Source organism: Motacilla alba, chromosome 4A (genome assembly GCF_015832195.1).
Source record: "Motacilla alba alba isolate MOTALB_02 chromosome 4A, Motacilla_alba_V1.0_pri, whole genome shotgun sequence".
Taxonomy (NCBI): Eukaryota; Metazoa; Chordata; class Aves; order Passeriformes; family Motacillidae; genus Motacilla; species Motacilla alba.
The window spans coordinates 13,207,984-13,229,159 of record NC_052045.1 but is presented as its reverse complement, the minus strand read 5'-3'; the positions used below and the strand labels follow the sequence as shown (position 1 = coordinate 13,229,159).

General features: G+C 39.0%; 1 protein-coding gene across 6 annotated transcripts in view; it reads left to right on the top strand.

The window, feature by feature from the left end:
* The window catches only part of AFF2 (AF4/FMR2 family member 2), a 334,300-nt gene that overhangs the window by 84,249 nt on the left and 228,875 nt on the right, over positions 1-21,176 (top strand). For all 6 annotated transcript variants that reach the window (XM_038164527.1, XM_038164528.1, XM_038164532.1 and 3 more), the window contains exons 2-3: positions 1,221-1,341; positions 7,878-8,768. In XM_038164527.1, the coding sequence (XP_038020455.1) occupies positions 1,221-1,341; positions 7,878-8,768 (1,012 nt within the window). The remainder of the gene's footprint in view (positions 1-1,220; positions 1,342-7,877; positions 8,769-21,176) is intronic.

The following is a 21,176-nucleotide window of genomic DNA, read 5'->3' as shown; positions in this document are numbered from 1 at the left end:
GGAGCTCTATGGAGATTTAATTCATTCTCGCCAGAGACAGGAGAATTAACTGTTCTTTGTTACAGCTGGAATATGTGTGTTTGTGTGTAAGCATCTGTACATACAGGCTGTGTGTGGATGTGTGCATGCACGGCCAGGATCTATCAGGGAGATTGTGCTTACTGCAGATAACATCAGGGCATGCACCGACTCTGCTATTCAAATTGTCATCTGGAATTCGGGAGCTAATTAACTGACACAAAGCAGAGCCAAAAGCCTCGTAACAAATCAAATGCGGCTTGAAAGCACAGAAGTGTCCCTTAATGCTTGTCACATGAGAGGTTGTCAGTGCAAGTTGAAGTATGCATCTTTTCCTTTCCTCTTTCCTTTGCTATTTTCCCCTCTCCTTCAGGGTTTTAATTATATCTCTTCCCTCAGAGGAGCAGGAGGTAGTTTGCAGAGCCAAGAGACCAAAGTACTTCAGTGTTATTCAGGGGAGAAGTGAATGTGGTCTCTCAGCCTGTCATCTAGGTCTGGCAGGTGCACAAAGCAAGCTGACACACAGATAAGTGCCACTCACCATTGCTACACCGAGGTGCTAGATCCTTTACTGTGTTTGTGTGCAGAATTATCTGATCCTGGAATCAACTACCCTAAAATCTTTTCCGGCAGCCTGCTTCTACAAAACACTTCGTAACCCCTCCTTGACATCTACAATGAAGCCATACATAAATTTTAACAAGAACTGGGACAGCATTAGGTGGTCTAAATCACACGAGGCTAAACTGGAGCCTTGGGATGGATGTTCAGTGTAATGGATTTGTAGATGTTGCTGTGCTTCCTTGCCTTCACATTTGCTTTCCCTGCACAGACCCATGCTTTGTGGGCACGCTTGTGTGCGTTTGTGTGCAGGTGCACGTGTGTTTACAGGCTGCTAGTACAAGGATGTCAAAATGTATTTTATTCTTCTGCATAATGCTCTGTTAATTTGTAAACAGTATTTTCATTGTTTCATTGAAACACTTTCCATTTTAGAAGTGTACTGACTGCCCTACTGCCCAATTATGTGTAGTTTTATGATTCCAGATTTAAATTTGGGAAAATTATTCAGTAGCTGTTTCTTTCAGAATTGTCCTCAGGAGTTGCATTGTTTCTGATGTTTTGTTGCTGTTACTGATAGTAATAAACATGTAACAGAATGATGGGGAAAATAATGTGTTGCCATTTTTGTCTTTCTCCAGTCACTATGAGCAAGACCGGAGTGCGCTTAAGCGGAAGGAATGGGAGAGAAGAAACCAGGAAGTCCAGCAAGATGAAGATCTCTTTGCTTCAGGTTTTAACCTCTTTGGGGAACCCTATAAGGTATATTACTTTGTTACCTTTTGCATTTTCAGAATGTCTTCCACAAATAAAGCTTCTCATCACCTCTAAGAAATGGAAGTATTGCATCTGCCTTGGTACTTCCGCTCTTGAATGCACTGATTATCCAGATCAGCATAGGGCAGCAGAGCAAACTGAATGTGCTGCCCAGGTTGCATTGGCAGAATCAGGAGTTTTGGTTACAGTCCAGTTCAAGATTTCTTCCTCTTAACACACAGCAAAGTCCTGCAGTAGAAGTAGGTGCAGCTGGTATTTCTACAAGTGGTCTGTACCTAAAAAGCTTACAATAACTTCTTTCATTTTTAGGAAGAAAATATATCTGAGTTTTTAAAACCAATGTCCTCTCTATAAATAATGAGTCCATAATCTTTCTTGTGCAATGATAACCATCCAAAGAAGTCTTTTGGGAGACTGAATCTTTGGGGAGCATAACAAGGATATGAAAGGGACTTTTGTTACAAGTCTTATTCTCTCTGAGGAGCTTTGCTGCCTGAGATTTTCATCACCAAGGGATGTCCCCCTTTATGATTTCTGCTGCTTTGATTTTCAGTAAGACATTCCCTAAAGAATTCATCAGAATGTAAATTTCCATATCTCTTTCTCCTCCCAATCAGTGACATCCATTGAAAGGCCACCACTTCATCTTTCCATTTTACATTGTTAGCAGCTGTAAGGGAGGATGAGGGCTCTTTGAAAATCACCCAAAAAGGAGGAGAAAAGACTGCCATTATTATCACATGGTGTCTAATAATTGTAGACCACAAAAGTGTGGTGGGTGCACTCAACTCCTGGCTGTACTTTGGTTCAGGCAGGCTGAGGAGCAGCAGGTCTTTCTTTCTTGGCATGAATTTGCCCGCTGGAAAGCCCCTGGCTCATGTTCAAGACAGTGAAGGTGTCTTGACAAATATTTCAAAAGGTGGTTTTGAAATCCCAAAGTGGAAGATAACCAAAGTACAGAGCAAGATATCAGAGGTAAAGGGAAGACATCTGTCTCGTCTATTGTATTGATTAGCAGCCAACTACTTTACCCTGTAAATATCACCACCAGGATGAGCCCCATTTGATCTCTCCCTGAAGTGCAGCTGCATTGCACCCCACCCTCTGCTTGAGCAGGGATGCCTCTCAGGGGTAAAGATTCCTTCCTTACCCAAGGCTGAGATCCCTTACCTGTGACAGATACTTGGTGAGTGACACCATGCTGAATTAATCCTATAAAACATTACTAGTCCATGTAGCTACTCAATATTATTGTAAATATTGTATAGATAATTCCATTAGACTAATGTAAGTGGATATTTGGATTTCAGGAGGTAGACAGTATGCGAAACACTGCAAAATTTTATGGCAAGAACTGAAATCATGTATCACCAATATCTGCTGTATAATAAGAATGACAATATCTGATTTTAGATCTGTTTAGTGTGTGTGTATTTGCATCAAGTGTACACAGAGTATGTGGTTTCTTTTCAAAAACTGAATGACTAAAAAGCCAAAAATTATCCTGATGGTCTTTGTGGGCAATTTTTTAAGTTGCTTTTCACCTGCTTGGCAGAGAAGTTTGTAAACTTTGTGTGATGAAGCAAAATATAACATATTATGGCCCTAAGAAAGCATTATAATTATAAATTGTGAAAGAGAAAAATTGAGAGAAAATTGCATTCAGAAGTAGTTAAATATTCAGTAGTTGAATCAGTCTTAAATTTGAAAAAACAGGTAGTAGCAAAACGAAATAGGAAAACTAGGTCTTGCTTTCACTTTACACTAGGAAAAAATGGGATAAAGCGATAAACCACTGTTTCCTTTTTACGTTCTGCATTGCTAAGACCCAGCCACAGTAGAGTTTCCTAGGCACTAATAAAAGCTGAATCTAACTCTTAGAGGGTATGTAGTGATTTTTATTCCTAAGTAAGTGCAAAATTAAATTCAGGGGTTTGCTTGCATTTTTTCTAAAATAAAATGAAGAGACCCTGATGTGAGAACAAATATCCTGCACGTGCAGTTAGAATTTCATCTCTATTTTGAGATGACCAGATGTTTCTGTGTTCATGAGACTCAAGGCCTTGTGCACACAAGAAGCTGCACTTGTCTCTTCTGGTCGCACTCAGTGGGAGCAGAGTGAGATCAAACACTGCCTGTGGTGTGGCCTGTGATGGGCACAGGCTCCACATCCTCACTGGGCTGGCTCTGTGGCTCGTGCTACAGCTGGTACATTTCTGGAAGATCTAAGGGTGGAAGCTGACATGGAGACTACAATGACAAAGAGAAGGTTGGGAATAGAAGGTTTCAGGAAAAAGGAAACATCTCTTTTTCTTTCTTTTATTCCCAGACTTAGTGTCCTTACTTGTTTATCATTCCTTCCTCATTTGATTCAACATTATCCAGAGGAGGGACTAAGCAGGGTCAGGGTAGGGCAAACCACCACTGCTGTTTCCGAAGTTTTAAAGACTGAACAACTGGCAGCTATTTTAAGACTGCACTAAGAAATTGATATTAAAAGTTGCAATAAAAGAGCAAGGAGCTCAGATTTTCTCATGGAGCCTACTGCCATTGTGTATCATGAGATGTGTGGAGTATCTGCCTTCATCTGTCATCTCTCTGCTCTAGCTGTTACAGCCTCTTTCTTTCCCTCTGTCAAATAAAACGTGGGTGTTCATTATAGTTTTGGACAAATGCATGTTTCTGCATTGATTCTTTGTAGTTTATGTATGTGTGCACTTACATGAAAAGAGATACTTATTTCTGTGGGTGTATAAAATACATTTTTCCATGCTTGTTAAAAGATAAATGTCTCCTTTTGAAGCTCCACTGTCTTATGTGGGAAAACAACACCTTTGACAATGTGATGACATCCAGCATTATTTTGGGAAGGTCAGGCAGTAAGGGTTGTGTTGCTCTTTAGTGCAAGTGGGTTGCAGGTCCTGCCTTCAAACCCTGGTGCAACCTGTTCATGCTGGATTTTGCAGGAGGGATCAGAGAAGGGCCTGCCGTGTAACAGCAACAGACATTTGAAAAAGCAGTGTTAGAGCTTTCCTTAGAGAAGCTGTAATTTTACTACTGAATTGTTGATACCTTTTAATGTTTTGAATTACTCACAGATGAGTATTTTAAAAGAAAACAGTAGGAGTATTTTTGTTACTTTTGAAAGGAATTGCCTCAGAGGAGTTCACCTTGAGAAAGAGAAGCTAATGGGCAGCATTTCCATTGTGGAGCCTTTGGTGAATATTAAATCATTTATCTTTTTCAGGTAAAGCCTCTCCATGCTTTTCAAGCTTAGCATAAAAAAGATCTCAGCTTCTAATCTGTGGAGGTTAGTTTAACTATGAGGCATAAGGAAGTGAATGAATTATGAAACCTCAAGTTTCACACAAATTTTCAAAAAACTCTTGTAAATGGGGCCTATAAGTTTGAGTGCATTAGTTCTTTTCTTTGTAAAACTACAATGCAATAGCTAGCCAGCAAATTAGTCTTCCAGTAGGATTCTATTATAGATAGCTTTTGAAAGAAATAGAAGCTAATGCAAGAAGATGTGCATTTCCTAAATTAACAGAAACCTAGAATGAGGGGGAATGCTACTAGCCATGAGTCATAAACCAGGCATATAATTTATGCCTTGGAATACTCAAAATGCTGCATTTCCTTGATAGCAACAAAATTGTGATTCAGCATGCTGTTCAAAAAATAAGACGTACAGAGGTTTTCTTTAGGAAATCAGCCAATTACCCAGCATATGAAGGTAGAAATTGTCCCCAGTCTGGAAGTTACAAAGAGGAAGCAGAAATTATGACTGGATTTTGTGGTTCTCATGCTGGTACCCAAGCTTGTCAAGAATCCTATGCTTCTTGTGTGAGCCCTGAATTTGTTGTGGAAATAAAGTAAAAACATTATTGTTATGCTTTATGTCTTAAATGCAAAAAGAACAGTGCATTGAATTCCTGAGCTCGTTCAGATTGTGCTATGATGCCTAAGTCTGATCTTAGTTGTGTGTGCTCTAATTTTATTTAAATGTAAGCCAAATTACCATTAATAATAGTTTTTTTTTTGCTTTGTAGTCTGGTCCAAAGGCCACTGAAGAGAGTAATTATCTTTCCATTGACTTTAGTAACCATTGGATATGAGCTTTAGTGCACTTAAAATACACTAAGGATGTTTAATATAATTTAATCTCCGCAGTTTTCAGTAAATATGTTTTTATTAATGTTCCCTGTAAAAGACTATGAATAGCAATAATAATACCTAACATTTATACAATGTCTTTTATCCCTAGGATCTGAACATTAGGCATAAAATAGAGTTAATATCAAGCAAAGTTACATTTATCATCATGTGACATGTAAAAGAAAATACATTGAGAGAATAAGTACCTCCAACATAAAATAATGGAAAAGATCTACTTTCAAGTTAAAACATTTTCTCTGTGAGGATCTAGACAAGAGCCATTTAGTGTGCTGGGATCTTGAAGTGTTACAGCTATGATATGTTGTCAGTACCTTTTTTTTTTTTTTTTTTAACTTGTGCTTTCTGGAAAGTAAGCTAAATGCTCCCTGGAAGTGTAGCTGAACCACAGAGGTGAGGGTTGGTGGTCAGGTTTTTTTTTTTTGGTACTGTTATTTCCCATGTTCTATCCCATAAGGAGTTAAAGTGTTTGGGCAGGGAGGAAACAGAACAAGTATGTAAGTGTTTAGACTTCGAATCATAATTCCTGCTGGGCCCTTAAGCACAATGGAATCTCCTTGTTTTAAATTTGGGGGTTGAACAGAGAAAGCCTGGTTTTGGCTGCTGCCCAAACAGCTCATTGTGCAACTCAGTTGAAGGAGACTGCTCATATACAAAGAGCTTATTCTTGGCTTAGCTAGAATATAATTTTTGCCACTAAAATGACCAACCTAGGGACTTAGTGAATTAAAGTGATTCGTGGTTCTCCACAACTGGGATTATTAACTGTATCAATTAGGAGCACTGGCAAAATGTATAGAGACGGGAACAACATTGAACAGTTAATTTTTAAATCACTGCCTCAGTGCAGTGCTAATATATGTTACAATCCCTGAGAATGAGCAAAAGGAAATTTGCATTTATTATCTTCTTTTTTTACCATTTTTTATGGTACGTTCAGTACTCTTCTCATCCTCTGACTAGTTCAGCAGTGTCTAATGTAAGTAGATATTTCAGGAGAAATCCATGCATGAATTTTTTCATGACTCAAACTTCTCTTTAATACTTGAGGAAAGTGGGATCAGGGGCATAGTAGGATCCCTCACCAAAGAGGTGTGACAGTCTCTAACCAAGCACAAGCTCCTACTGCTGATTTTCCCCATCTTAATGGCCTGGTGTTAAGGCACCATTGGACTGCGGCACTACTTGTGTTATTGAGTGAAAAACCTCCTCAAAACTGAAGTAGGGTTGGCTGTATCATGACATAACTTTGTCATTTAATTCCAGACTGTAGAACTGAACCATCTGCTTGAACAGGAACTGTAGTTCAGCTTTGTTTTTATCCTTTGAGTCTTGTAAAGCCGTGAGCATGGGGAATAAGATGTTTTAGTTCTCTGCTGGTCACTTCAATAGAACAGAAAGGTCAGTAGGAAGGCTGCTGCTTTGCATCCATGTGGGGTGAGTTAGAACAGGAAGAGACAGGAAATCAGCTGTGTATTACTTATAGCGTCCAGCTTTTTACAAGTGAAAGGGAAAAGGAAGAAGAAACTTAATGCTTCAAAAGGAAAAGTATAATAGCAGTGAAACAAATATGAGTCAGTATTTATTTAATAATTACTGAAAATCAAAGAAAAGCAGGATTAAGAAATACAACCAGCCTGCAGACAGCAGAAGAATCCTGATGCTTAAAAATATGGCAATCCTGTCTGTTTATGTTCAATGAGAAAATATTTTTGAATGATCTTTTAGTTGAACCTACCATAGCATGTGGTAGAAGCTTTTTCTTCTCTGTATTCAGATTAGATACTTCAGGTCAAACTCTACTTTCTATGGAAAAGTAATTGAAGTTAAACTGGAGTGAAGAGTTTGGTGCTATTACAGACTGCCCAGCTTCTATTTATGGCAGGACTGTGGGTCAAGGGGCTGATAGAGCAATAACGTACTTACATCGACTGTGTGATTACAATTCAAATGCTCAGTAGCCAGTAATTGTGCATTCGTGTTTTGCACTATATGAAATGTACAAGCCCAACGTCTCTGACATAAACCCAGCTTATTTTGCGCCTAACATCCATAACTGATGCAATTTAAACACTTCTCTGAGAGCATATTTAAGAAAATGGAAAGCAGTAGACAAGTGTTACTGATGCAAGCCTGTTTCAAGGGATTCTTTGAACACAGTTATTGATAGGTTTTTCTTACATAACATATGCAAAATGTAATTGAAATTTAATTAAATGTCAGCATGACACCATTAAACAGCTAACATTTGCCATCTTCTAAGACAACTATTCTGAGCAGTAACTTGTAAATCAGGAATTTACTCACGCTTTTCTTGTCTTTTTTTTTTTTTTAATATATTTTAGACGAATAAAGGCGACGCCCTTGCAAACCGTGTCCAGAACACATTGGGAAATTATGATGAGATGAAGGACCTGTTAACCAACCACTCCAACCAGAGCCACCTTGTAGGAATCCCAAAGAATTCTGTCCCACAGACACCCATTGACAAAAATGAACAGAACTTTTTCCCAGAACCGAGGAACAGGATGATCCCATCTCATCAGATCAGTGGCAACTCATCAACATCAATGCCTCCACCTTCTTCATTGTCATCTAATTCTGCTTTGCTGCACAACCACCAGAGCAGCAGGAAGTCGAGGACAGACTGGTCACGCAGTGGTCACAACTCCAGTGGGGCCCAGCCAAGCCAACCCAGTGGTCAGCAGAGTCGGACAAAGCACAGCTCTTCTCATGACCAGTCACAGGGCAGGTATGAAGATCTCTATAATTGCCAGAGTGAGCAGCATAAAAGTGGGGGAACTGAGGAAGCAAATGCTATGGCAACATCTTCACATTCGAGGAGGCACACTCATGCAAAGTCAGCACCTGGAGAACACACTTACAAAGAAAACAGTCATTCGAAGTCACCCACAGAGCTCGAGTTTGTAGGCCATGGTCCTGGATCTCCACTTCCTTCCACTTCTTTGTTAACTGCAAACAATGGTCTTTCCACTCAGAATTTCCCACCAGGACTTCACTGTAAGAACAGCATGGTCCAGCAGAAGCCTACAGCTTATGTCAGGCCTATGGATGGTCAGGACCAGGTACCCAATGACTCACCTGAACTGAAACCCCCAATAGAAATTGAGAGTGGATATGGAAATCAGTCCTTTGGAGCACTGCTGGAAGGAAAAGTGAACACACCTAGTTCGAAGAACAAAGTACCAAAGCTCAACATTCCTCCTGTTAGTGAAGTAAGTGGTTTAAAATACCTTCTCTCTAGCACTGCTTGAGTATTACATTCACTAAATATTTTTCTCTGGAAATATGCAGTTGCATTTCTGGAATAAACAATACAGTGTGTTCCTTTTTCTAGAATGTGCATGACTTCTTTTGGTGGTTTGTTGTGATAGTCCCAGTAGCAGTATTTAATGTGGTTTTTAAAGCACAGTCTGGAATACTAACATTTCTTGTTTATGATTAATATTAAAAGGCTAGATATCTGTTGGGTATAATATATATATACCAGCTATACTGGTTCTGGACAGGGAACTCTAATATCTCAGTTCATCTGCAATTTTTACTCTTGAATTCTCAGTTAGTAGATAGTTTGATAGACAGATTGCTATTTTAAATTCTAAGGAAAAATGGCAGTGTTCAAATTTCAGTGGTACTAAACAGTCCTGCCAGTAAGGACTTTATTTGCAGAGTTTGCTAAATTCCTTTTTTTCCTTTTTATTGGAATTAATATGACTTAAGTTGTGAATAACGCTTATGAAAATGTGTCCCATTGAAGCTTTTATGCATTTTGAAGAGCTCTTAATACTGGGATTCAGTCCCAATCTCTGCAACCAACAGTTTAAGCTGTTGAATTTTGTATTGCTGGTCAGAACGGTAGTCCTGTGAGGAACATTTTAGTTGGTTCATATTCATGTCCATTCCAAGCACAAATGTATAATAAGGATATGGATTGAACTATTTATACTCTGTGTATTTTTTCTATTAGTCTGAGTTTCTCTAAGCCTGTAACCTTTGGAAGGTAGGTGTACAGTGTACAAATAGGCAGAATTGCAAGATGGGTTTTTCATAGCTTTCTGTTTTCCCAAAAATATTTCCCTGCTTGGTAATATTTTTATCCTAGGAATGAGAAGCGATGCATTCTTAAACTACTTTATTGCAAAAGGTCAGCTTTTTCTATTGGAATAATTGTTTCAAGCCAATAATTTGTTTGACTATTTAAAAACTTGATGTTATTTATTAACATTCCAGGCAGCAACAAAGACTGATGTGTTTTGCAGTAGAGCTTGGAATAATTTTCTGGGAACTGCATCTGAAAACAGTAAAAGGCCTATTTATATCAAGTGGAAGCTGAGGGTTGCTTGCAGATGGTGTTTTATTAGAAAATGTATTTGTTAATAAACGTAGCTTTCTGCAAGATTACTTTACAGATGTTTCTGTTTATTTTTACCTTGGGTTAAAAATCTGCTGGTGTAGATGACTTCAGAGTCTGCTGTGATTTGTCGCTAGCATTGTTTGGCAAGTAAATAATTGCATGCAAAGGAAATAATGATGTTGCAAAAGCAAATACTTTTTTTCGCTCTTGCCATCTATTAACTCTATGAGTCAATAGAAGCACTTTAAAGTGCAGAATTAAAGCGAAGTATTTTTGGAAATAAATTATACCTTTTGCAATTTGTGTCAACTACTAAGAATGCATTTTTAATTTCTTTACTTTTCCAGTGAATTCCTGACACTATGAAATCAATTGAGTTGTTAACAATGTTTTTGGGTGCAGAATTTCACCCACATTCTTCTTGCATTGCTCTAGGAACTTCTGATATGAAGAGTTGTTTTTGGAAGGATTCCTAGCTGCAAAGATGAAAAATTGCATTATGATTTTTTTTGCCATTTTAGTTTATATCCTGCATAGGGAAAAGTATAGGTGTATAAGTAATTTCATGTTCAGATAAATGGTAAACTCTAGGCAATTTAGAAATGAAAGTAGATAATCATCTTCAAGCAGTCTGCATTTTGAGAGTGAATAGTAAGTTGAAGAGGGAAAGAAATCCCAAAGCTGTGACAAAATAACTTTCCTTTCTGAGACAGAACACAGGACAATAGCCAGACTGATGGATCTTTTACAGGCAAATCTCCTCCTGAGTTTGGAGAGTTGGATTTTTTTGCCTGTGTCAGGATTGTGAACTCTGGCCCTCTGTGTTTTTCCACAGATGTGTATCCTGAATTTGATTTACCTTGCGTTCAGCTATAAAACTCCTTCCAATCCAACATTATAGATAACTGGTTTAGTTTAAGCTTAATCAGAACTGACAGTGCACACCTGTGAAACCCATAACCTTTTCAGAATGACTGCAGTGAGTGGCTCTGTTGTAATCTTTATACAATTGATGTGGAGGCTTATGATCCTTTGGTGGTGCTTATCAATTTATGAACCTTCCCAAGCCACCTCGAACCATAGTGATCTGCTTGAAACAATTTTGTTCCTACTCCGTGGGTTTCCATCTTAACACTGTTCCACGTGCTGGTGGTGATCTTCAAGCTAGCATTTTGGGGCATTTCTGCATAATTTGTTCTGTGGTTTTCCTCTATATCTGAGTCCATTTTTTCAAGTTCCTGAGATGCAGATAGAATGCACACTGAAAGGTTTTTAGTGATTCTCTCAAGGTTTTGCTTGTTCTTAAGGTGAGGAATTCTGTAAAGAAATAAAATTCCTAGGTGATGGTCCTGCAATAATGACATCCATTAGGGCATGCAGTATTGGAAAAGAAAAAGACTGTTCTTGCTATCTTACAGAGAGAGAGGGAATAAGTAACCAAATATTTGAACAAGCAGATTTAAAAGAAGTGCTCAGACTGATGTGGAAATATGGTGTCATTTATCATGGCTTAATGGAATAAGATGTTGAGTGCCCTGGAAACGTTCTGCCATGTGTAAGGAAGTGATCAATTTTATAACATAATTTGTGTCACTTGAGGTGTTGCTCTAAGAATCTTTGCTCATTTGCTGGGCCCAATTCTGCCATCAGAGATGCCCATCCATCTTTCAGCTGCTCTGTGCAGACAGCTTTGTTAATGCCTCGCTGCTGGCGTGTCTCCGCCGGGCAAGGGATCATGGGTCAGTGATTTCTGAGGTCCTGGAGATTCACAGTGAGTTCACACAGACTCAGCAGGTGGGGTCAGGAGGTGGTTAGCAGCTCTTATACACCTGTGGACTAATCCTTGTCTCTGAGTGGGTGCTACTGTGTGATTCCCAGACCTTGGCTCACCCACACAGAGCTAGTTCAGACCTGACTACACCATGCATGAGTGGCCATTTCTGGTAGAGAAATAGAAGTAGCAGAGCCTCTGTAAACTTTTAGTTATGTCATGGAAGGGTTTCTTTGTGATTTTGTGATCCTATTGATTTCTTTTCCCTTTTTGCTTTGTTTTTCATATCAGTATTGTTTTCTAAGGGTGAAGGTCAAACATTTTATGGTTTGGTGCCTTGAGTAAAACCTAGTGTAACCAGTTTCGCCCAGGTCTGGCAGCCCCTGAGGTTCAGAAGCTGTGGAGCAGACCTTCATGAACTGGGAAGCCATAGGGCCATGATGGGAGTTCCTGGGGCACATGCAGAAATCAACCAGATCTCATGACTTAGAGTTGATAGCAATGGCCTTGGAGCTAAATCTGGGAGAGAAAATGATAGAAAGCCTCAACCTGTAAATGTTATTTCCTGTTCCTTTCCTATTAACTCCCATCTCTTTAGTATGTATTTACGTGCATACTTACATTGCAATACGTATATATTAATTTTGAACTTGCATTTAACATCTGATAAATTGTGGCAAGCCAGGAATATTGCAAAGAGCTTTTGTATTATGCAGAATTCTGCCTACTTAAATCCTATGATGGCAGATGATTGTTACTTACCACTCAAAGAGAGCTGCACAGTAAATCCTATGCATTTCTTCAAAAAAGTAGATGTTACACACCAAAATAACAGCTGATCCTCTCTCTGCTGCTTTAAAATCCAGAATCTTGATACGTGTATGTATATTTAAATCTCTAGGAATCAGACGCTTATAAATTATTTCAAATTGACTAACACAGGAGGTGACAGCTGGAAGAAAGCCTGTACTTTTCAGATTGGGCTCAAGCACAAATTACGAGGAGCGCTGAGTAAAGCAGAGGGTTTTAAGGTCTGTGGGAACATCAGAAGCTGCATTCCTGGAAAACCTTATGCCCAGTTCCCCAGAACAATGCATGGATTTCCAATAATAGTTGAGAGATGGGGAATCGAGCAATTGAGATAATTTTTGATTCTCAAGGCAGTTTTTAAATCTCACTACAGAATTGGCTTCATGTTCCTGCAAAGTAGCAAATGCTCATGTACAAAATTTTCCCAAAAATACAAAGCTAGGAACAAATCCAAAAGGCCTACGACATCTATGTCACTTTCCACTTATGGAATAAAAAATGGAGAACTTCTATTTTCACTTTACTTCTAGGAAAATATTTTGACGGGTTCAGTATACTGCACAGTGATAAGCTTCTGTTACGTGTTTCAAATCATTCTGTTATCGCTGCATGTATTGATTTGCTTAGTGCTTTCTGAGCTAGCTATAAAAAAGGCTGTTCTCCTTCTGCATTAAAGAGCAAGAAAAATTGACAGGTAGATAACCATATTGATTGAACCTAAATAGTAAATGCAAGAGGCTTATATATGACTTACAAAACTCTCTATAGGAACCAAAGCCAGCATAATACCTTTTTTTTTTTTAATTTAATAGAAAGTAGATGCCTTTAACCAACCCCACCCCTTTTTGATATACATGCTACTCTAGTTGCCAACTGCAGTACATTAACATAGTTCTGGGCAAATCACCTTTTTCAAATGCCAGCTTTAGCTGTCCCCCCGACTTTGAGCTTGGAAGAAGAATGGACTGAATCGCGCATTAAGATGAAATCCCTTTGCTTGGTTCATATTTCAAAAGTCTGAGGCCAAAAACAAACCCAAAGAGCAGTATTTCTTGCAGTATTAGAGGTTACAGCCATATGTTTTTAATTTGTAAATACTGTGAGAAGTAATGTTCTTATGATACTTCTAAATGAAGACCATATGACACCACTCGACTGAAGACCTCTTATTGTGGCCTTTTGAAGGCTACTGTCCCATGGCCTGGACAATGGCTAGCAAAGCTGTTTTGCAGGGAGAGTGAGAGGACAGCTTGTCTATTTTAAATCAAACATAAATAAGCATATTTAGGGCCTGATTTTGAACCACTGTGACCAGTCTGCATTTCAGAACAGGGCACTTAAAGTCTCTTGAGTAAGTGTGGCTGAAAGAACTGACCATGTGTGTTTGGTTTGAGAAAAGAAGGGTTAGGCTCCTTCTTACCCATTGTTCATTTGTTAGTGGTTTTTGTTTTGCAAGCTATTCCTAATTTTGACTTGCTGTGAGGAAGAAAAAAAGTCTGAGTGAAGTTAGAGTTAACTCTGGGAAGAGTCAGACCTGTGGTATCTTGAAGAGTGATTTATTTTTTTTGTAAACCTTTTTGAAATTCCCAGTGCCATAGTAATTGCTTGTCTCATTTGGTGTCTCATGAAATGTCACAAAGTAAAATGACCTCAAAGGCTTTGGGGAGAGATGTAGAAGAATTTGTTTGGCTTGAGCAAAGATGTGAAGGCATTATTCAAAGGCTGCAGGGGGACTGTAGGGTGTATTCATAACTTTGACAGTAAATTTGGTGTATGACTATGGAACAATCACTTTTTAAAGGAAAATATCACAAGCTGTGTAATACCAGCGTTGAGTGTTATCTCAATGTTGATGTACATTTTGAATAATAACCAGGAGTTTGTAGAGCTAATTTTTTAGCACCTTGTATCCACCTATCTGGTGTACAAATGCATAAGGAAGGATGTTCTTGGATCTTAGTATTCAGCTTAGTTGTCTGCTAACAAGGGCATTCTTTTAGGGCCAGCCCAGAAGGTGGAACAAAGGTGGAGACTTCACACTATTATTTACTACTCTTCTGGAATATAACCTTTTTTAATGAAAGTATTCTCTCTGAACAGTGAAATAAAAAATGCTCATGTAAGAAAAGATTGGAAACGCCATTTTCATGTATTGGAATGTTTCATAGTGTGTGTTTTCACTCTGGGCTGTGAAGACTGTGATCAGTCTTCAAGTGAATAGCATGCCTGCTTCTTTCTGAGAACGGGATGGACAGATATTCAGGTATTAGTATTTGGCCTTCTGTACTACAATGAATGGCCATTTTTAAACTTTCCCATCAGCTATGTTAAATTTTATTTTAGCTGATGCAGCCTCTAAAGTAACACACACTAGTTTGAAAAAAACCCTACCTACATATTCTCTGTTCATTCCTGTCATTACTTTTAGATACGTTTTCCCTCAATGGTTACTCTTTGTAGAGAAACTAAGATTTTAAATAGTCTGGGAACACAGAAGTTACATGTTTTTTTCAAGTGCAGGCAGGAGAGTGTGTACACATTTCTGCATGGGCAGTGACAGTTGTTGTGAATCATCACCGGGACTGAACCTGGGGCTTCTCTGGACAGCCTCTGCTTCTTGAATGACAGCAGGGACTCTCCCTAGAAGCTATAACTTTCTTTCTCCCAGTGCATCATGTAGTGAATATGATAAAAACACTGCATCCAACACGCACCTGTTAGGTATGCAAAAAGAAGCATAAAGATAATCAGGGGGTATAAATGCAGGAGAAGAAAGTTTTAATCCTGATGAAAATGGTAGTTAAATGGAAAATTAGACTGTTGTATCTGGTAGGTGTAGATCAGTAAGGAACAACTGGAATGCTCCTTGCAAATGCCAAGATAGCTGAATGGTGCAGAATATGATTGGGCATTGTAGACAGAGTGGGAAATCAAACATAAAAAACTTCAGATGTTACATGAGCAGTTGAGACAGCTAGCGAAAGGTAAAGAAGGAGGGACAGCACCATATATTAGAAGCTGAATGAAGATTTACAGAGAATATTGCAACAGGAAAAATAAGACCTAGGGAAAGAATCAGAGGAGAAGGTTGCTCAGACAACAGAGGTGAGGAGGACATGGAGGAGATGCAGGTGTGATGTGAATGTACAGCGTGCTCTGGTTGGGCTGTCAGCAGGAACAGGCTGACCATAGGGCAGCACATGGACAGGGGCTGTAAGCACAGTGAAACTGGGCTCACTGTATGGGAAAGAGGAACGGCATTACTCAGGTGTGGTCACCTTTCTGATGGAGATCACAAGAACAGAAGTGCTTAACTGCTCTTGAGCTAATCAGACTCCATCTCATGAAAAGCTGGATTGATACTCAGGTCACTGACCCCTGGTCCCAGGCAGCCTCTCCTGCTCTGTCTCCTGCATTCTCACAGGTATGAGGTGCTTACTCACATGCACACCTCAGACTGTTTTCTGTCCTTTCGTTTGTTGACATGCAGAATTACACTCAGATTTAAAATTTTTTGCCGAGACACAACATGAATCATGTGTATAGCATACCTTCAAAATGTGAAAATCAGAGGAGGTCTTATATGAGCATTTCTGGTTATGGCCAGAGCCACCCCACTGTGAGCTGCAGTCTCTGCTTCAAGTATGGAAAAGCATTTAGGAGCTGCAAGTGAAAACATCATATGGGAACACTTTAATAAAAAAACCACAGTGAAAGAAAGTTGAACATATAACTTGGCAATGCTCCATGAACTGCAGATATAGGTTAAAGTTATTTAGTTGGCAGGCAATTGCTGGTGTATTAGCAGTGTTGGGAAAAAAAAAATCTAATTTCTGTATTTTGGCTTGTGCAGTAAAGAAATTCCTCCCACATAAATATGTTCATTTCACCTTCTGGGAAGTAAAGAAAGGAAACTGTAGCTGCAGTCTGTTATTTAATCTTCCTGAAATTAGCATTTGGTGCTCAGGAAGATTGAAAGATTTAATGCCAATGCCTTCCTCAAAAGAAAGAAATGACACACCACATATGCTTTAGCACTGGTTAGACTGTTAAATGGAATTAATCAAAATCCATGTTAAAATATTTCCATGTGTTAATTAGCAACAGTTTGGAACATTAAAATACATATTGGCTTGGGAATAAATTAGTGAAGAAATATCAGATTGAGTTTGTGGGTTTTTAACTGCAACATAATATACTGTGTGTTTTAGAAAGGTAAATGTAAATACATTCCTCTGAAATGCTGTGGCAATGTGCATTTAAAAATTGGGCAATAAACCAATCTAAAACAGGCTTTTGTTATGCCAGAGTGATACCACGTCCTATTTTAAAAGAAACATTGGATTGTTCCCTCATATAAAAGTTCTGTTCCCTCTTCATATCTGTTCCCTCTTCTCTTCTTATTCTTCATATAAAAGATATGTTCCCTCATAATAAAGCAAGAGAAAAACAGTTTAAAAATTTTAAGAGTTTCATCTCAGTCCAAAGGAAGTTTTCAAATCTTCCCTTTGAAAAATCAGTGTGATGTAGCAACTACCAACACCAGGTCTCCTGTTGTGAGTAGAGGAAATCACTTCTGCTTCATTGCTAAGTTTGTTTTCCGTTCTCTCATGCTGAATCTTCAGAGCAGCAGAATAGCATTAATTTAGGTAAGCATATAAATGGGACAAATAGAATCCATACTATTAAATTAATGCACACAAGGCAGGTGGAGATACCTGTGGCAGCATTATAGATACCAAACTCCTCACTGAGGGCAAGAGGCCATGGTTGGCCCACAGAGTATCCATTTCTCTTCCTAGGGAGGGAGTGACTGTTCTTTTTCACGACAGTAGAGCATATAGAAACCACCTCCAAGAGGTTTCTTGGAGTTGCATTTAGGTTTGATCGCCCACAACCACATTAGTGGGGATAACTTTATGTATGTTCAGTTCAGGTAAGTTAAAAAAGGTAGGTGGTGATTTTCATTTATTCTATGGGTGCTGCTCAAGTAGCTATTTGTCCGGTAACATTGAGCTTAAAGAGAAGGTTTGGGAGCTGATGGAGGAAGAGGCAAGATAACTACAGATTCAGTCACTTTCCAGGCTAATGAGCCTGGAAATCTTCCTTGGATTCACAAAGATCTCTGAGAGAAATCAGTGATCATAGGTCTAAGCCTCAATCCCCATTAATACTGCCAATTAATACTGCCAGTCTAAACATATTTCAGTTGATACATGCTACTTTCCCTTTGCACATGTCTTCAGAATAATTTCCCATTGTTACATCCCCCAGATGTGTAAACTCGTTTCTATGTCACTGAACTGCAAGCTGTGCTGCTTAAATCCACAAGACAAGCTGGCAGTTACTTCTGCTATTTGTAAATACTCAGGCATCCATTTACATCTGCCAGTATTTTCAATATAAACATTGAGATAATTCTTTCTTAAATATGTTAAAACACTAATATATACTATGTAAGCTTAGAAAATAATAAGAATCCTCAGGTGGCTTGGGGAAGTCATGATTTGGATCTTAGCACTTAGAATTCATCCTGAATGAAGGCTTCCTTCACATCCTGGTTGGTAACCTCAACTCAGTTTAATCCTTTTTGATGTCAAGAAACCCTAACTTTCATGTCATCAGAAAACCTGGAACTTCCCCCAAAAATATAATTGGTACTAGCATATGCTAAATCCACTTGAACATGGTTAATTTTGAACCGCTCTTTGCATCCAGGAGTAGCTTTCTTAAGTGCCTTCCTTGTGAAGAAAAACTTCACAGTTTATTTTGCATTGGAACAGCGAGAGATTGTAACATCTTTTCTTCCCGCCAACACATGCAGTTTCACATTGACATGAAATATGGCACAAATTTAGCTAGGGAAATACTAGGAAGGGTAGTTCTTATTCCAAACAATTATCCTAGCAACCACATCATTTGTTCCACAATCGCGTCATCACAAAGGTCACCATTTCACACGGGTTTATGGCGAGCACCACGCACTGTGGTATCACGGACCACAAATGGTTTGCAGATCCAAAGTTTGGAAATCAGGGATTTGAAGCTTTGCCAGTATTTCTGAGAGCAAAACTTGACCATTAAAGTTTCCTGAGGTCTGTGGAGTGACCAAAAGCCAATAAGGGGATAAGCATTGCCTGCGCCGATGGTTGATATTTTTTCATTGTCATAAATTATTTCTTCCACTACCAGACAGAAAATGACTGGGCAGAGTGGAATGGAGGCATGCATTCACCAAGTTTCTGCATATTGAATAGAAAGAAGTACATTTAAATCCCACTAATTTTTACATACAAGTGCTATTGCTTTTTCCCCTCTGTGTAGTGATAAACTGGTTCTTGCCAGTTCCTTGACACGTAAAATACCTAATTCACTGTGCTGAAGCTAAACAAAATACACCAGTCTGAGAAGCATACCCTTCCTTGTGGAGTGTTGAGGTGATGGTAAAATACAGCCAGTCTAGACCTGTCCTGCCCTTTCATGATAGCATTGCTGTGGGTAATCCAAATAATTCCGCAATAGGACTAAGGCTTTTTGGTTTTGATTAGAAGAAGCAAAATTGGACAATAAATGATCAGTCTGAATTAAACTTATTTAGGACTGAAAGCAAAACTAGGATATAGAGAATTACTGTTCTTCAGAGGAAAAGAAAAATTAAAATTTGCAAATGTTCTTTTCGTAAACATGTTTTATTAAAATGTAACTGCACCTGCATTTCATCAAGAAAATTGTTTGCTAGAGTTTTTTAATATACTTTGATCTATTGAATGTATTTGATTTATTTTGATAATAATGGAGATTTTTTTCTGCTTTTATTAGAATTCTGCATGCTGTAAGTTCCTAGTCCCAAGTATCAGATTTTGTGAGAGATGCCTTATTTACTTGTAATTTTCATCCCCCTTTTTCAGAGCTGGTGTTTTAGCTGTAATGAAGACTTCAGATAAGCAACCAGATTTCAGATGCTGAATGATTTAACTAAATCAGGAATGTCATATTACTATTGACTTTGCTTGGTTGCAAGAGCCAGGTGCTAGAAAGAAAAATACTGCCTTTCTGTTGGCATTTTATCTTTTCTGGGGAGCACACTTTGGAAAGAAATCTGAGTTTCCCCAGTTTTTGGTTGATTGAGGTGTGGTCTCTGAATATGTGAAGCAAAGTTATTTAGGTTGAAAGGAAAACAAGAGAAGCTCTGCAGGGATGCCAGTAACACACTCCAGATGCTCTCTGGTGCTCAGGAGAAGTCACACTAGTGCCTCACAGCCCCTTCTCTCTCCTCCTTTCCCCCAGGACACACACCCTGTGTTCTCTGGCACTGACTCTCTGCAGGTTGACTTCTGCTGTGCTGCACTTCTTACTAGCAGAGATGCAGCTTCATCCTCTGGCCCTGGGACAGGTTGTGAGTGACCTGGGATAAATTACCTGTCCTAGCAGGAGAGAAAGGGCACCTGGCTTCTATAGCTTCATGGTAAGAACCATGAACACCTGTATCAGCAGGTGGCAGGAATGGAGAAAACTCTGCCTTCTCCTCACCATGGGCTGCACTCTCCAGCTCTTTGGGAAGGGAAAACTTCTCTAAGTGCTAGAGGCAGCTTTCATAGCTAAGCACCTTAAAAGGGAACTGATCTTTACAGCCAAGCATGGAAGATTTTCCATAATTGATCTTGGATGGGGTTTCAGAAACATGTGCTCAGAACAATTCTCCATGTTCTTGGTTGCACCAGTCATTTTAGTTCCTAGGGCAAGGCAGATGGGCAGATCATTGAAGGACAGAAGGGAACAGAGGCTTGAACAGAGAGAGGGATTTCCCCTTTCATTAACCACAAAAGATATGTTTGTTCAAGAACAAATAGCTAAAATGAGACAAGCAGCTCTGGTTCTGAAGAAAAGGCTGTTTGTGTCAAATACATAAGAAATACTGGTCCCAGATGAACCACTGTAAGGATTGTCCTTTAATGAAGCCAAGCTGAGTAGGGATCCTGGCTGTGGGAAGGCCTTGTATTTTATTTATTTTCCTGTTAGCTAACATGGGCCACTGCATGGTGAGCAGGGAGGTGATTGTGGGCACCTCTTTCTTCAAAGTACTGGAAGTAAAATTGCCTTCTGCACTGTATTAACTTGAGATTTTATGGACTTCATAGATGATTATTTTTCTGGCAGTGATTTCACCAGTTTGCTTTCTGTGTGTTTGTGCATATGTACGAATCCAAAATTATAGATAAGAAGTATGTGGGTGAGCACTTAGATCTACATCCACAACAGAGGCTGGAAGGGCTTTTCCTGGTACACTGCTGAGTTTTCACAAAAGATGACACATGATAGAAGTGGGAAGGAATGACATGTTTTGTTGCTTTGTCTCCTGTGAGATGGAGCTACATGGAGATCCTCACTGCATCTGGTTTCTGGTTTTGGCGTTGAATAGACAAATATCACAGGTCTTAATAATTGTCATTTCTGGTCCTTCCACCAAAAATTAGAACCAAGGAAATCAGTTTTCAGCGGAATGTTTTCTGTCCTGTTCAATGCTTAAATTTACTGGCATTGCTTGTCTGTCTCTTACTGAGTGGAATCATACAATTATTTCTTAAATTCTTCTTTGTTCCCACAACTACTTTCCTACTTAGTCCCTTTCCAAACAAAGCAAGATCCTCTTTGCCCACAATGTTGATGTCCCATGACTCTTGGGACTTA